The following is a 17630-nucleotide window of genomic DNA, read 5'->3' on the forward strand; positions in this document are numbered from 1 at the left end:
ATGCACCACATTCTCAAAATAATTTTACTATAAAAGAATGCCATATATATGTATGCATTTTTCATTCTGGGTAAGAATAATGCCACATGCAGTTTGCCATATACCATACCAAAATTTCGCAAAGGGAGCTAGGAATGTCTTCGCAGCTCTCACCTTCAAAAGTCAAAAAGAAAAAAAAAATGAAGGAAAGAAAAGCAAAAGCAGCAGCTTCTAAATCATCAAGGATTTTGCAGATTTGGTTAATGATTTTCTCATTATATACTTCCATTTAGAGAACATTGACTTCCTAATCTCCGCTTCAAAATTTAATGACACATTATGAGTCCTATATGGAGTGTAAGCTAATCTTTTTCATATATCTATTCATCCCTGAAATTTTATCAATCTTCTGCTACCACTCTTTCCCTCAATTTTGGGCTGCTGGAATGTTTTCCACTTCTAACCAGATGCTGTTTCTTCAACCATCCTTGTCTTCCTTACTTGCACTTTTCCTGGTTCTGGCTGCATGTGGAGACGCTGAACCGCTAAGAAGGTTCCATATGAAGGCAGTAAACTACACAACATTGTATGTTGATCCATCAGGCTATGGACATTTCTCAAGCATTCAGTCTGCTATTGATCATATTCCTTCAAACAATGAACAATGGGTTCGGATATACATCAAGGCCGGTATATACAAGTATGTTTTTGAAGTTCTTTCTCTCTTTCTCTCTCTCTTTTTTGGGTTAGAATAATGAGGATTGGAGTTCAAGAAATATCTACCATTTTTGTTTGATTTCATGCAGCGAACAGATTCTCATTCCCTCGGACAAACCTTTCATCTATATTCAAGGAGAAGGGAAGTGGAAAACTCGTGTTATTTGGGGTGGTTCTGGTCCAATTATCACATGTGCTACTTTGATCTCCCAAGCTGATAATATTGTTATCAAAAGTGTTTCCTTCACTGTAAGTTCTACCTTATATTACATCTACTATTTAGGTAAATGGTTCAAGGAGATGGTAACAGGTTTGCTAGCTACATGATTTGTAATACACAATTTGAATATATATATATATATCGATTCTGTCCTAATTTACAAAACAGAATTCTTACAACCATCCACCGGGGAGTAACAAGAATCAAATAAAAGCTGCAGTGGCTGCTATGATATCTGGGGACAAATCTGCGTTCTATAGATGTGCATTCTTGGGATTTCAAGACACCCTTTGGGATGATCAAGGAAGACACTACTTCAAGCTTTGTACCATACAAGGGGCAGTTGATTTTATCTTCGGTGATGGCCAATCGATATATGAGGTACAATTACAACAAGTTACTCTTGCTTTCTTTTCTTCCTCTTTTTTTCTCTATTCTCTTCCTTTTCTCCAAGGGGTTCTGTTATTAGCAAAAAATTTAAACCTTCCAAGATTAATTTTAGTTTTCCATGCAAAATCAGCATTAGTTACTTTTCAAAAGTACTGTACTGGTTCTTTCTTTGCATGATCTTTACAAGGATGGATAACTTTGTAACTAAAATGCAACTTGATTGAGTTAAGTGTGATTTGGAAAAGGCCTTACAAACAAATTTTCTCATACAAATTTTTGGGTACATTTGGCTTTAGCTTTGATTTGGTTCAAACTCAAAACCCCAATAGTCTTGGGGATGACTCCCATACTACTAAGCTCATCGGTCTTGCAACTCAATTTTCGCAATAATAATTTCGACAATCAAATCCAAAATTTGATATTGAATTAAAATTTTATGTGTGCCAATATATTCTGTTAAACTCAAGGGGAAATCTGTATAATTTACATACAAAATTTTTATGGTAAATTGTACAACATGATTCGGCATCATTGATTTTCCTATAAAATACTTTTTCTTTAATGGGATAATGATATGATCTGATACAACTTTCCTTTTTCATTATTTCCTGCTTTCATTAACGAGCAAAAGTCATGGTACCTTAGCTGTTAATTTCTCTCTCTGTATCTTTATCTTTTACCGTGGTATATTTTGTCAAGAAATTTATTGTATGTTGAGATATTTTCCTTCATGCCATTTACGTTGATCCCGTTTTGTCACTAATTACTCATCTAGTTTGGGATACACTTCATTTTGGACCACTGAATTACAAATCCTAGATGGATCAATTATCCCAGACAAACCATGCCCTTCTCTCTTATTTTAAACACAAGAAGTTTTTCTTTCTTTTGCCCTAGATATCATTACAATTTGCTGATTTTCTATATTGTTTATACATGAAAAATATACAGAAAAAAAAAAAATTGAGCTTTTCTGCACTCAATAGATCTTTTCAAATTAGTATCTATACATGCAACATTTCCATAAAGATAATTTAGATTTTCAATAAGGATTATCAGTTGAAAAGGATTGTTATGTCACAAAGATAATTTATTTATTTACACTGACAGTGTAGGAAAGAAAATAACTTATAAATATAACACGTCAAAGTTAATGTAGAAATCAAGTAAAGTAATGAATCTTTGTTGCACTGTAGAGATGTACAGTATCAGTAGTTGCTGGAGCCTTGCGCGGATTGACTGGCTTCATCACAGCACAGGGAAGAAATAGTCCTACTGATCCAAGTGGATTCATATTCAAAGACTGCAATGTGATTGGAGATGGAACAACATACTTGGGAAGACCCTGGAGAGACTATGCCAGGGTCATCTTCTACAACACTTCTATGTCAAACGCTGTTGTTCCTCAAGGATGGAATGCCTGGGGGTTTACTGGCCATGAGTAATCAAATATCCCTTTCTCCATTACATAATTTGAGAGCACTTTTTATTGTTCTAAAATCTGATATCCTGGTTGTTAGTTATACTTTCTGATGGCTTTTTCCTTTGCGGGCTTCGCTTAAATTTTCAAGTATTACAAGACTTAGTACTTTTCCATCTTCTGTGGTTATCTAGTGCCAATACCTTTTCATTATGGGATCCAATCCAAGTGTCTTCTTTATAATTCTAATGCCATTAACCCGCAGGTACCAACTGACCTTTGCTGAGCATGATTGCCATGGGATAGGAGCAAACACTTCTGGACGGGTGGGTTGGGAGCACAAATTGAGTGATGAAATGGTGAAGAAGTTAACTGACTTGACATTCATTGATAATGATGGTTGGATCATCCAGCAACCTTTCAACATGGTGAATTAAACCACTTTGTCTGCAAAATGTCGACCAATTTATGCTTCTTCTGACATTTCTATCTTTCTTCAAGTGTACTATTTGTCTAGGATTTTTCAGAACACTGGTAATTAGTAATTTTTATGCTTCATTGATGAAAATTTTAACTCTCCAAAGTTCAAATCTACTTTAGAACTCTCAGCCGTTCAGTTGGTAGAATACCTAAAGTATGGGAGTAAATTTTTTTTTCTGTCCAATCTTCACAAAAGGTGGTGTGGAAAGGCAAGATAAGAAGTCCAAAACAAACTTGTGCCAAGATAAGATAATTATATATAGTTCTCATACCAACTTCTGCTAGTAATTATTCGACCAAAATGACCATTTCAAACGTGATGACAAAACAAATCATGAAGTTATGTTGTAGAGTTAAAGTTCACATTACTAAATCAATGCATAATCAAAATTTTGAAGTTCCACCTAACTGTACAAAACCTCCTCCATCATTTCCCTAACAAGAAGCATTTAATGTGGCAATTACATTATGGCCAGTGACTTATCAACTGGATTAGCAAATATGAAACATGATTCACAATGTAACAATTTGACTCAGAAGCTGATTGGACGCAAGGATTGGAAGCTGCATAATCAGTATACTTCCTCCTTGAACCCACGAAAGAATGCCTCCTCAAAAGATTTGACTTTTATCCAATGTCAGATGTCTACTTTGTATTATGAGTTGGAACACTCAGATATATTTTGGTATTCTTGAAGTCATCCAACAGAGGATTGTATCCATCTTTTGTTCTCGTCTTTGAGGGAAGACCGAATTCTTCCATGAAAGATGAAGTATCAAGCTACATGAAGAGTGAAACAGATAAGCAAAAGAGCTGCATTATCAGTTTTTCCAATCAAAGACATGATACCCCTATATTTTAATCCAGTTTGTGTGTGTCTGATATTATTTGCAAAGCATGTAATTACATCAAATCATGGAGTGTTTTATGTTCCTTCCAAGATATGTAACTCGTGAATCTGTGAAAGTTCAGCCAATGTTACATGTAAATAGTAATTCTAAACATTAACTTTTCTACCGCACAAACAAAAAGGTAAAGTGAACTCCAGTCCCTTTTCTGATAACATATTTAACCATAAAACAGAGAAAGGAGACCAAAAAACAAAATCCTGTATAGCTTGCAAGCTTCATCTACAAAAGAGCATCTTCTGGTGCACTGGGAATTTTAAAGTAATGAACTGGGGAGGCTTCCAAATGTAATCATCCTTTGCCCAACAAAATTAGTTGCTTAGTACTAATTTGATCTAGTATCTTATTAGGGTACTAGCCTGGCTCCATGTTTGACAACTCTTTACAAATTTATAGAATTGGGTTAATTCATAGGTAATATGCTAGCTGCAAATTGCATGTGTTAATCGTGTACTTGGCAATGGGTAGTAACAAAATCCAGCTGCCAAAAAAAAATAAAATGCATCAATTAGGATCCAACAGAACACAAGACATAGACACTGTCATCATAAATCTAGTCTGACACCAAAATGAGACTGTCAATTTTCTCTAAGTTAGCATTCCTACTATGTGACCTCAACTTTTTCATTACCCTGTGCAAAGAAAACTTCCCAAAGTTTCAGTTATATGCAAGATCTCAGCCTGACACTGTTATACCAGAAACTCAAATCACTTGTGCCTTTATTAGATATCTGACTCCCTGGAACTTCAGATGAGGTATCATCAGTCCATCTTCCATCCACCCTTTCCCCCCTCTATGAATATCACCTACTTGAACTTTCCAAGCTGACTTTTGACACTTGACCATAACCAATATGGAACTACTCCGAAAAGGACCAGCCTTCTCATTCTGCATTCAGTGCCGCTAAGATAAGATACCAAAACAAAACATCTTTAAATTCTATTGCAACTCACCGATAAGATCTTTAGGCTTAATAATCATGTGTCACACCAAATGCAGGTAAAGAAGTGCAGAATCAGAAAAAACAGGAATTACCGTAAGCGTCCGTCTTTTCTTTCCTTTCTTCGATGATTTATCTTGGTCTGGCTTAAGCCATCCAGAGCAATGATGGTCCATCCGTTCCAAAAGCCAAAAGTCTGTCGGGAAAAATATATCCGCATCACCCTGCAGATAAACAATAGTCAATAAACTTAAACTGCAAGGTCAAAGATAATAATACTAGACAAGGTTAGTATTATGATAGACCTAATGTAATTAAGAAAGGAAGACTAGCAATAGTTGGACATCATCCAATCCGAAAGACACTGTAAATGCACATCCCATTTGCCAATTAATTCTCTTTATTTTGCAGAATTTGTTTATAACTGAATATCTTCTTTTAGACGTGTAGAAGACTGAACAGTTTGTCCAACACTTATTAATGAAGCAGCCGAATTCCAGAATGCGAATTGAAACAATTCAAGGGCTTATCACTGAATAGTCCAGAAAAACTCTACCCAAAGTTGATAATTATACAAGCGAAAAAGTTATGAAACTGTAAAAACTAGAATTTTAGTGCCTAGAATTTTTGCTTCAGCCAACCTCTTTTAACAACAGCACAGAGACAGAGTTATGAGGAATAATTCCCCAATAGCTGAAACAATTAAAATTATCTAGAGGAAGAAAACCAAGGGAAGTTATCATTTTAAGACCTCGGTTACAAGCTTGGTGCCTCAAACATTACAGATAAAACAGCTAAGCACAGAGCCAAAAGACATTTCAAGATGAATCAAAATTATATTTAATTAGAGCAACTTACAGTAAGGATTTTTTTCATGATGGATTTCACTCAGCCTTCCATGCATTTTAGCATCATCCTATGTATCAACTAGGCAACTTTAACTCAAAGAAATAACAACAAATCTACCTAGAGAAGGTTCATAAATCAAGTACCAGGTCTTTTATATGTCACTGTTCCACAATAATTCCCTTAAAACTGATTTCATGAGTTCATCGTGATCATATTCCACTTATTCATCATTTCTTTTATATATGCACCAAAACTTTTGTGCTTAGATTGCCAAATCATTTTCAAAAGTGCATGCCGTGTTACATTTTGCAATGACAACAAAACTAGAGTTAACCAACGCTAAGACTACAACCACGAAGCAAAGAAAGGGCAGCAAAAAAGTTATTACCTTTGCATCCATATAGCTTTTATGATCGAAACTCTTACCGTCTCTCTGCAAAAAATGGCTTAAGGTCAAATGAACTAGTAAAGTACGATTCTGATTTGATTCTTTACATCTTTGTTTCACATGATAATAAATCACGTTTTGCATATTGTCTAAGAACAAATCCCTAAGCATGTTCTTCTTTACCAAATCCTTTTGAGATGAGAATCTAAGTATAAAATTAGTGAAAGAACAAATTAATACCAAACAACAAAAAGTTCTTCAGAAAAGAAAAGCATCAAATTCTGGAGCCAAACAAGACTTAATGCATCAAAAATTGTACTTGACAGGATATTAGCATCAGCCTATTCCCGAATTATTGTTGTTTCCTTTACAGCATTGTAATTGAAATGGCTTAATCATAACATGTGACTTCAAATGTGCCTTCTATCATGGAAGATCATTAAACACATGAAGCAAATAATGAGAAACAGACTAAAACAGAGTAGTGACTGGAAGACATATAATGAATTACCTTACTGGAAACCAATGGAGCTCTCTCACCAGGAACTGTAACATCGGGTAGGTAACTGAAATCTGAAGCAATTAAAGACATCTTCGGCAGAGCTCCATGTAAAACCTCCAAAAGTTTCTGAATATTACAGATAAATGGTAAACATGAGCAAATTGCGCAGGAGAAAGATAGAATGAAAAACAAACTTTGTCAATTAGTTTTGGCATAATAACCAAGCAACCAGTAGGTAGCCAACATCGCCGAGGCTTGGGGAAAACTTTAGCCCAGACATTTCTAACCAATGAAGCTGACGTTCTTCCATCAGATTCTTTCTCTAAATCCAAGATCTCCATGCAGCTAGATATTAGTTGATCTTCTACAGGCTTATATAACTCACAGAGTTCTGACCTGTTAATATAGAAGAACAAAAAAATCACGTCCTGCATGGCTGATAACAGTTGTGAAGGCATGACATGAATATACAAACAGCCAAGGCCTCCTAGGCTTAGGTGTTAGGCAATATGAGCACATTTCATTATAGCAGGGCATATCTAAAACATATACAAATACTTTTTAACATCTCATTAACTAGGGTTGATAATTAGTGAAAGGATCAAGATCCAGCAAGCTATTGATTGATTTTCAAAGAAGGAAGAAGCAGAGAGAATACATGGGGTACCTACTCAAATTACAAATGTGAAGGAAAGTAAGAAGTCTAGGCTATGGGGGGAGAGAGAAAAATAGAGGTCACTATTTTCAGAAAGAAAATTAACATGTAACAATCTATAGCTGAATATCATAATTCTAATGTGGTCAAAAAGCAGAAAAAGAACCATTTCTTCCAAACAAAAGAGGTTTAATGCTTTTTAATCAAGTTAGCTATCACAAAAGATAAAACTCCACATCATATTATGTTAGTAAGTAATATGCCTCTACCTGTGTTTTCAAACTCGGACCGGACCGGCCGGTCCGACCGGTTGAACCCGGAACCGGCCAGGTGTCCGGTCCGAGTTGGTCATCAGAACCGGGAGATTTAAAACCCGGTCAACTCCGGTCAAAAACCGGGTTTGACCGGTACAGAACCGGAAAAACCGGTCCAACAGGAGATTTTTTAAAAAAAGTTCAAACTTTTTTAATATTATGTTTTGACCCCCTAAATTGTGAAAACTTATTAATATACCTCAAATATTTCATACTTTATAAATATTGTCCTAAAATTTGATGTTATTTTTCAATTAAATCCATAATTTTAATTCTAAACTTGTTAATGTTTATTAAATAATATAAATTGTTACTTGATTGTTCTAATTTTTTTGTATTTTCTTGTTAAATATATTTGAAACATCAAATATATATAAATATACCTTTATTAATATCAATATGTTATTGGATATTTTATATACAATAATTTAATTTTTAAATAATTTTTATTTATGACGTCATCCGGTTCGACCCCTATCGACCCCCGGTCGAACCCATTGACCCCTGACCCCTGACCTCGGCCGAGTCGATATCTGGTCCGGTTCTGAAAACATAGGCCTCTACGCATACATGTATGTAAACTGGACTCTAATAAAGTCAAAGAAAACTTTGGAGGATAAGACGTAGGTATCTCCAAAATAAGCACAAGCACATAAGGAAAACCCATATTATCACTTTTTAAGTTTTTATCGACTGCCAATATCTATTCCCCTTTCTAGTGATATCCAATTGCAGCCTTCAGCAGGCCAAATGTTCCTAGTATGAAGAAAAAAAAATGTGGTCACAACCTGACATATTTGCATAGTACAAACAACACAAGGTAGTTTATGCGTATGCATCTAAATACTTAAAAGTACATTTCACACCTTTCTGCCTGCTTTTCAACCCACACTTCCATCCATGGCGAAAACTGATCTCTAGAATAGATAATATCATGTGGTAGATTATCAAGAACCTGGAAAATCATCAAAATATTTCAGTAATAGCATGCACTTCGATGGTAAAAGTATTCAGGGTAAGAATCATCCTTGCCAAGAATATTTCAGACTTAAAGTAACCAAATTAAAAAGGATAGCTGAAACAGCATGACCCATGTTCAGTTTCTGTTTCTATTATCTCCACTCTTCCTTTGCTTTATTTCAGTGACAGGGAAGAGAGAGAAATATAGACAACTGTTTGCTTGAATCAACATAAAAGAGCTAAAGAATTTATCAAAAGGTATTTTTTCCATAATTCAATTCTAATTGTGCTAGTCAGCTTCCAGTGTCAACATGTGAAGGCATCAAGAGGATTGAGATAGTCATCGTAAAGAGACCTCTAACATAATAACCCAACAAGGTTGTTGATCTGCTTCCCCTGTTTCAACCAAAAAACAACCACCAATAATTGATTATATACCATTTACAGACAGACGAAGGATACTGCAAACCCAATTAACAATCTCAGATTTATCCCATGCATTGATAGATGAAAGTGAGATAAAAGAAATAACAGGCAGAGTTAGTACCCCATCCACTACGGTTAGCAGCATCGCGACACTCTACTCTAAACCTTGACAAATGACTTTGAACTGCTCCAACAGTTTCCATCTGCTTCTTAGCCAGTGAAGAACTAATTTCTATAGAGCTGAAGACAATAAACAATATTTAAGTATTAACTACGAAATAATACATTATTTAATCATTTAGCAAGAATAATTCTAATAGGTCCAAACACGCCTCTCAGGCATACATCCCAACATAATAAGCTCAGTAAGCATACAGGTTATGATTTCAATAACTTTTCTCTGCCATCATCACATACATATATGTCAAACTATTGTAGACTCTTGTAGGTGCATTCAACTTGAGATAATCCATAATGCCTTTGGCACAGGTCCCTGATCCCCCTCCAATTTCATATATCTACAGAAAAAAGACAGACAGAAAGCTCTTAAAGCAAATCCTTGAATATCTGTCTAACTACAGAAAGAGAAGTTGATGAATTGATGCATAGATGTAGTCCAGAGCCATAAGCAAAGATATTTATCAATCATTCAGAACTTACAGGTAGATTGAAATTTTAGCAAGGAACTCAAAAGAAGGAAAAAAAGGAAGAGAGAGAGAGAGAGATTGTGGAATTATTGTTTAAGCATATGTTAGGTAGACTGGAGATGTCACTTCCATTTCAAATAACACAATAAGCATTACAGTGAGGAACTCATAAGACGGAAGCAAGACAATTAATACAAATTGAAGGTTACTTAGATATGTGCAACAACAAATATATTATACCAATTTGAATTCATCTGAATTGTACAATACAGCATTGTGTGGCGATATCATCAGCACAAGAAAAAGTTTGCAAGCTAACATATCGTTGCACCTGATACTCCCTTGACCTACAACCTTCCATAGCTTGGGCACCAAGCTACAAACAAGATAACTAGAAAGGTACGTAATAGAATCTAAGTATTCAGGCTCCCAGGCAACAAGTTAGTAGTTTTATACCAAATGAAGTAAACAAATAGTTCAAACTAGACCACTACTGGAGGTAATGACAAAAAATTAGATTGTAAACGAGGATTAGTATCCATGAGAAAATACCAAGCTGAAGCATGTAAGAATCGAATGACTTCCCGGGAAAGCAGCTGGACATACAGATCATCAGCACTAAATGGCCTTTCAAATAATACTGATCCTTTTTATTCTTTGCCAAAGACTTATCAAGATGTGAAATCTCAGAAATTCTAATAGGTCCAGCTGGAACCCATAAATGAATCAACTGGCAGACCGAATTTAAATAAAAGTAGGCATCCTAAACAAAGTACCAACATTTACAGAAGAACAAATGAATAATAGTAAACACTGATGCCATTAAGAGATGGTATTGACTAATCAGAAGTCAAACACTAAGGAACTTACTTTCAGAGGAACTGAAAGATTAGCAGTACGAAGAATAGATTCAGCAATTCCATGAGCATACCAAGGCTACAAAGACAAACATTTCAAGACATGAATCAAATTCTGTAGTCAGAAAGACTGTTGGGAATTTGAGACAGATATATACCTTAAAAAGCTCCGCTGGTGTGAACCATGATACCTCATTCTGCTTGTAAACTTTATCCAAAAGCTGCATATAAGCTTTTTGTCCTGAAACATTTCAGAGCTCATAATTTCATGCGAGTTTGTATATATACAAGACATTTGATAGAAGGCTCGTTAAATCGTGATGCAGACAGACCAACTATACGATTTTCTTAAATCTAAACAGCCTCAAATTTTAGAGGACAGGATGAAAACACTACGTCATGAAACAAAGCAAAACCAATGCTCAGCCAGAAAGCACAGAGTCAATGTCACTCACAGCAATAGAGGCTACTGTTGTAACTCTTCTGATGCCTATTGAAACGAGTGATAGGATCACCACATACTGATAATTTCTTATCAGAGTCTAAGAATGAAAGATCAGTCACAACATTTTGTTATCAATCATTAAGTACCTTTAAACTGACCAGTTTGGAAAGAGATGAATTTTAAGAGCAAACCAAGAAAGAAAAGAATTTTCCTCTAATGATGGGAAGCTCAAGTGATTTAAACATCAAGCCCACTACGCATGACCTCCTTCTACTTGCCTATGTTTCTTTAATACTCCATTTTCCTTGTCCTTGAACCACTATAAGGACTCTGGTTCATTAATCTAACGCCTAATAGAAAATGTTTCCACTGTGATCAAAAACAAAAACTTCAGGTTTAGATTCCAATCACTCCTTATTTTTAACCGTCTACACCCTTATTGTTTTTCTATTCAACGTGTTGGACATCCAATCATCAGTAAAAACAATAAAACAACCACAAGAAAGTGCCATTATCAGCACAAAAGACTGATAAGTCACTAAATTCCAACTCAAAATCATGACCAGATTATCAACACCATACACCAGAATCTCAAAAAAATCGCTTCAAGCTAATCAACAAACTAATCAAGAAAGAGGCTTCTGTACCTCCCAGTTTATTGAAATTAATGCTGCTCTCAAGCACCCCAACAGACCTCGATCTTTGCGAAAAATAGCCGTGCTTTGGATCATACAATGCAGCATGAATAAAATCTCTAACCTTCAAACTCAGCCACAATTAAAAAGCAACCATCTTTAGATATCCCATTTCAGAAAAAATATAATAATCCTTATGCCAAAAAACATGCAAACAAAGAAGAAAGTACATTCGAAGTTGAGAGATTACTAGGATTGGGGTATCACCAACAAAATGATGAGTGGAGAATGAAGCAGAAGACTGGAGAGGCAAAAGGGTCCCGCATGAAATCACTACCAAAGAAAACCGTGGAAGTGAATTCAAAGAGAAATTAGCAGAAAAGCAAAGACAATAGAAAGAAATGGTGACTCCCAAAAAGGAAAAAGCCAGAACAGAAAGGTTAAAGGAACTTGAAGCTAAAGGGTACCTTTTGATGAATGGAAAAGAGAGGAAAGATATCCGGGGAAGACAGAACGTCTAATGGCCATTGCTCAATCTGCTACTGCTTTACTTGGTTCTTCAAAATCTCTTGAAAATGAAAATGAAGTGATCTTCCTGAGGAGTAGGAACGAAGGAGGGAGTTTTGTGATGTGGGGTGCAGGGTTTTAGAAGGGGTTTCCGGATGGCACTTCCTAAGTAAACAGTAGGCTAGACGGTGTCGTTTTTGTCATGCATCATCATCATCTATTACTAATTTGTGAGTAATTCAAAATCAAAATAAAAGAGCCAATTTCCAAAGAAAAAAATTCTGAATTTGCAGAAGAATAAAGATGATAGTATTAAATATGGTCGATTTTATTATATTTTTAGTAGAATCCAAAAAATTATTTAACATTCTTCACTACTAGTCGATTTTATTAAATGTGGTCGATTTTATTAAATGATATTAAATGTGGTCGATTTTATTATATCTTTAACACAATCCAAAAATTAAGATATTTAACAATTCTTCTCCATCAGTCAGGGCTTTTTTCTTCGAAATTGAATTCCATTGATATATCAAAAAGAAAGATTCAGTGTAAGGCTTTTGAGATTTTAACAAAGAAGAAGATGGAGATATACCGAATTATTACGTAAATATGATTTTGCTATTAATTTATGCTATATGATGACGTCAAATATCCAATTGTTAATTTGATTTCAAAAAAAAGATTCAATTTTGAAGACAACGAATACACGAGTACAAGAGTTATTAGGGTCCTCAGGAACCACAAGAGTTGCCGGCTTTTGTGGTTTCCTGTGGAGTAACTTTAGTAATCTATCAAAAAAGTCTTCTGGCTTTTGGAGAAAAGAATACACGAGTACAATGATATGCTCTGTTGATGGACCTAACTGTGGACGTTTTTCTTTTTATCAAACCAATTGGACCGTTGTTTGAGGACTGTTGCTCACTTTTTTTTTCTTTTCATTAAAAAAAATTTGTACCATTACTCGAAATCTTAAATTTTTTCTATAAATAATTTTTTTCATTTCTCACCCTCATATTTCTTCATTTCTCATATGCTATTACTCATTTCCTTCAACCACTTATACAATTCCTCAAAGTGCTCTTATTTTCTCATTATGGATGAGAATTTTAATAGTTTTAGGAATATGTTTAATGATCCAAATATAGAAAATTCATTCTCTTCCCAAAATCAAAACCAACAAAATTTTCAAAATTACCCCAATTTTTCATTTTCTGGTATTCCACCAAATTATGCATATCCACCAAATTTGCCCAATTCCAATCATCCATCCAATTATCAAAATCCACCAGATTTTCCATATCCATTTCACATGTATCCGCCGCTTGGTTATTTTAATTAGTCAATGGGGAATCAATATACATCAGAATATTACAACCTTGGTATAGGTTGTGAAGGCTCAAAGACTCTATCAAAAGCAAGGAAGGATTCTGGTTTCGACTGCCCACAAGAAAATACAACACCAACGGAGTCAATTTCAGATTCTCAATTTTCGACTTATCTAACACAACGTGGGGTTGAAAATATTACTCCCACCAATGAATCGATGGAAGAATCTCATGGTAAAAATATGTAATATTATGTCATGGAGTTAAATTAATTTGATAGAGTACTATTAATTAAGTATGAATTATTATGATATCTTCACATTTAAGGTGTCATGTATTTGTTTAATAATTACGTAAAAATATTAATATTTTTGAGGGATAGAAAAATATATATTATTGAAAATCACAAATGAATGATATTAGTTTTTAGAAAATAAAAAATTCGAAAGGTAAAAAATTTAATGAAAGTTAATAATTTATTTTTCAAAAAAATGTAATTATTTTAAAAAATTAATCTCATGTATTTATGAGTGATTAGAGATGTGCATTATAAAAATAAATGTTTGATTTGATTGTGGGGTCATGTTATTATACTCTGTTAAGTGTAATTCATTGCGAATAAAAGTGTAATAAGAGTGAAAATAGTAGAATGTTGACATGATATGTGGATTACACTCTAGAGAGTGTAAACCACTGTGGATATCCTAAATTTGCTGCAACCATAGGGCCAAAAAATATGAAAAATTAAAAAAATGAGTAATAAAAACCATTAAAAATTTTGTTGATTTAGGTAATGCTTTTGTCCTACATGCCTTCTAACAAAGCAAGAATTGGTTGTTTAAGCTATTGAAAAGGGAAAACGTAATTTGACAAAATTGAGAGAGAGATCAATCATCAAAGAACTAAACAAAAAAAATGAAGAAGAAGAAGAAGAAGAGGAGGAGGAGGAGGACAAATGTTCAAAAGTAATTGCACAAGCTGAGGAAGAATGCAATAATCTTGATTCTTAAGTCATGAGCTATAACACTTCTGAAAGATGCAATGTCCTTGCAAGGTTTCTGCTGTATTTGCTCGCTTCTCCCGTACTAGATAACCAATCCTGTCTAAGCTACAAATTGACTAGAAAATAATTGGAACAATACAGAGAAGATTAGCATGGCCTCTGCGCAAGAATGACTATAAAATAATAGTTACCACACTAATCCAATTTCTAAGCTATAGTTCGGCTACTAAAGAATCGTCGAGTTCTGAGTAATTGGAAACCGAACCAAGCCATAGAAGTACCTGCATCTGCAAAGCACAAAACACAAAAAATGGCGAGGATTGTTCATGAGGTTACTTCAATGCTCAAGTTGGTATTTTTTATATCAAACTTTTTCAAGTTGGTATTTTTTATCGTCGAACTTTTTTTAAAAAAAATTTTTGCACGTCATTTTTTACACTATCCTATATTACAATTGCGTTAACACTGTTACCATTCGATGATCTGATATAAACTATTACAAAAACAACAACAACCTGTCAGGGATTTTCCAAATTCATTTGACCATTTGGTTCCTTCGTGCACCCTTTGTGTCTTAATTCTTGTTTCTTTCTTGTCCTTCCTTTTCAAGCAAGGCCTTTATTTTGTTGCATGTAGTTACTAACGCCCTCTAGGATCAGCAAATGCTATCAAACTACTTTTACACGTGGAGAAGTTGGAGTCTATTTGAAAGGCGTGTTTTTTGGATGTTTATATAAAGTTTTACTGTAATTTACTATAGAGTCAGTGAAATTTTTTTTTATGTATTTGAGAATTGAAAAAATAATTTTTCTTTTTCTTTTTCTTGTCCTTTTCCGTTTCTTTTTCCTTTCTTCTTCCTCCCTCCCAACTGCCACCGCCTCACCCTCCTCGCCAGTGCCGGCAACTCTTTTTTTTTTTTCCTTTCTTTCTTTCCTCCCTCCCTCTCTCTTTCCCTCCTCCTCCCTCTTTCTTTTTCTTCCCTCTCCCTCCTCTTCTTTTCCCCTCCTCCCCCCCCCTTCCCCGCAACCCCCCTCCCCTACTCCTCGTGTGATCAGTAGGAAGGGGGAGGGGAGGTTCCGAGGGAAGGAAGGAGGAGGAGGGGGAAAGGAGAGGAGGAGGAGGGAGGGAGGAAAGAAAGAAAAGAAAAAGAAAAAAAACTATCGCCGACACCGGTACGGTGACAAGCAACAGTGCCGGCGGTGCAAGTGGTGGTAAATTGAGGTGTGGGAAGAAAGAAGGGAAAATTTTTTGTGTGTTTGGGTATTTGAGGTGTATATTTAAAAAATTTTCGTGAGATTACTGTAGTTAAAGTTGTTACAAAATTTGTAAAAGAAAAACTTGGTTCCAAACAGATTATTAGTTTAGTAGCCTCCAAATTCTCTAAAGAGAAGAAAGAAGAAAATTTAGTTTAGTAGCCTCCAAATTCTCTGAAGAGAAGATGGAAGAAAAAGCCTTTGCGAAGCTTAGACAAAAAATAGTTCAATTCCATAGATGCATAGCAAGAAGATTGGACTAATTCTGGAATATATTGGACCATTATTTTTTTTAAAATAACACCAATTCAAGTGAGTCTGTACATTTAGGGGCCTTAAAATTTGCAAAAAGCTAGTTGCATTCTATACGTACAGATTGTCAACTATGATGGAAAAAAAGAGGTGAAAGTGATCTAATCAAAATCTGCAAATGCACCAGTTTTCCTCATTTTTGTTTTTGGCTTATCAAGCAATATAAGCACAGGCCCAATTTCTTATCATAACTTGATTAAGTACCCCAGGTTTAAGTGTAATTAACATCTATACTAGTAATATTTCATGGTTTGCAAATGGTTTGTTTTGATTTCATTGATAATTGCAGTTTAGATTTAGGCCGTTAACCGATAAATAGCATGTTATTGCTTAAATTATTTCATAGTCGGAGTTAAAGGCATAACTGTTGAAATTGCCTACCATTCATACCAACTTTCGTACTGTTTCCATATTGATTGGCTACTTCGCTAGGGTGGGGAAGGGGGCTCTTCTAGGGTTAGGTCGTATGACTAATCCCATTCTTAGGAATTACGGTGCGCAGATGAAATTGAAGCCTGAGAACTAAAGTCTGAAAAAAAAAAAAAAAAAAACTAAAGTCTGAAATCTAAAATTTGTAATCTGAATTCGTTAAATTATTGAATTGTTAGGTACTAAATCTGATACATTTGAGTGCATATCATATTAAGTGATAAGTGAAAACTTATTACTTATTTTTTTAGAGCAAATTTTGCCTAAATAATTCATTCCAACTTAGTTAATTTAAATGTTCTATTATTTGTTATCAAGCACGCGTTTAAATACGTTAAAATCTAAACTTATTAAGTTTAAATATTGAATTGAATTATCAAATACGGAAGAAAATAACAAAGATAAGCCAAGTCATAAACAACTAAAATTCGTGAGCAATAAAGCAAGCTCTATGGTGAAACTTAAGTTTAAAAATATCCATCCCTAGAACTAGATAATCAGCACTTGTAGGAGTATATGTGATCTCATCAAAATCTGCAAATGCACCAATTTTTCTCTCTTTTGTTCTTGGGTTATCAAGCAATATAAACACAGGCCTAAATTCTTATCATTAACTTGATTAAGTACCCCAGGTCTAAGTGTGATTAACCTCTACACTAGTAATGTTTCATGGTCTGCAAATGATTTGTTTAGATTTCATTTTGATAATTGCAGTTTAGATTTAGCAAGCCCTCTGGTTAAACTTAAGTTTAAAATACCTATCTCTAGAACTAAATAATTAGTGCTTCTAGGAGTACTATGTACACACAAATTTGTTTAGTACTGCATAATTGAGCTAATCATAGAATCATTTTACCAAAAAGGTCAAGCACTCTAGCTCATAGGTTCCTTCTTCACATGAGGTCTCATTCATAGAGATAAGGTTCTATATTCCTCTCTAAACAATACCCATTTGTTAATCATGCAATTAGTACTATCAAATCTCTCTCTTCTACTTGTCATCAAAAAAAAAAATCCCTCTCTTCTACTTTTCTCCTAGTTCTCCATTTTTGACTTCTCCCTCT

At 34.6% G+C, this 17630-nt stretch overlaps 2 protein-coding genes and 1 pseudogene across 5 annotated transcripts; 2 read left to right on the forward strand and 1 right to left on the reverse strand.

Annotated features, from left to right (window-relative positions):
• The first annotated feature begins 429 nt into the window (after window positions 1-429).
• Window positions 430-3230, forward strand: LOC113737247 (probable pectinesterase 29). The gene is made up of 5 exons (XM_027264502.2): window positions 430-679; window positions 786-945; window positions 1085-1297; window positions 2503-2747; window positions 2992-3230. The coding sequence occupies exons 1-5, from the start codon at window positions 447-449 to the stop codon at window positions 3161-3163; spliced, it is 1023 nt and encodes a 340-aa protein (XP_027120303.1). The 5' UTR covers window positions 430-446; the 3' UTR covers window positions 3164-3230.
• A 311-nt stretch (window positions 3231-3541) lies between these two features.
• Window positions 3542-12392, reverse strand: LOC113737188 (protein arginine methyltransferase NDUFAF7 homolog, mitochondrial-like). 4 transcript variants are annotated; one of them, XM_027264452.2, is made up of 14 exons: window positions 12202-12389; window positions 11985-12067; window positions 11747-11858; window positions 10813-10895; window positions 10668-10733; window positions 9568-9668; window positions 9272-9390; window positions 9080-9120; window positions 8631-8719; window positions 7017-7191; window positions 6805-6921; window positions 6294-6338; window positions 5152-5280; window positions 3542-3987 (listed from the first exon to the last, which is right to left on the reverse strand). In XM_027264452.2, exons 1-14 carry the CDS (start codon window positions 12260-12262, stop codon window positions 3853-3855), a joined length of 1356 nt encoding a protein of 451 aa, XP_027120253.1. In that variant the 5' UTR covers window positions 12263-12389; the 3' UTR covers window positions 3542-3852. The 4 variants fall into 4 exon arrangements, with proteins under 4 accessions (XP_027120253.1, XP_071940713.1, XP_071940712.1 ...); XM_072084612.1 differs by having other exon boundaries at window positions 12002-12067; window positions 12202-12270; XM_072084610.1 differs by lacking the exon at window positions 3542-3987 and adding an exon at window positions 4017-4596 and having other exon boundaries at window positions 12202-12392.
• A 2280-nt stretch (window positions 12393-14672) lies between these two features.
• Window positions 14673-14781, forward strand: LOC113738287 (U6 spliceosomal RNA; annotated as a pseudogene).
• The last annotated feature ends 2849 nt before the right edge of the window (window positions 14782-17630 follow it).

Source organism: Coffea arabica, chromosome 3e, assembly GCF_036785885.1.
Source record: "Coffea arabica cultivar ET-39 chromosome 3e, Coffea Arabica ET-39 HiFi, whole genome shotgun sequence".
In the NCBI taxonomy this organism is placed as follows: Eukaryota; Viridiplantae; Streptophyta; class Magnoliopsida; order Gentianales; family Rubiaceae; genus Coffea; species Coffea arabica.

Bases quoted from the DNA above. Each gene is read 5' to 3' on its own strand.
- LOC113737247 (XM_027264502.2), top strand. From the start codon at position 447: ATGCTGTTTCTTCAACCATCCTTGTCTTCCTTACTTGCACTTTTCCTG. The intron at 1,298-2,502 runs GTACAATTACAA...GTTGCACTGTAG, and splicing joins ATGGCCAATCGATATATGAG to AGATGTACAGTATCAGTAGT. The intron at 2,748-2,991 runs GTAATCAAATAT...ATTAACCCGCAG, and splicing joins TGGGGGTTTACTGGCCATGA to GTACCAACTGACCTTTGCTG.
- LOC113737188 (XM_027264452.2), bottom strand. From the start codon at position 12,262: ATGGCCATTAGACGTTCTGTCTTCCCCGGATATCTTTCCTCTCTTTTC. The intron at 12,068-12,201 runs GTACCCTTTAGC...TTTCTTTGGTAG, and splicing joins TCTTTTCCATTCATCAAAAG to TGATTTCATGCGGGACCCTT. The intron at 11,859-11,984 runs GTAATCTCTCAA...CTGAGTTTGAAG, and splicing joins TTGGTGATACCCCAATCCTA to GTTAGAGATTTTATTCATGC.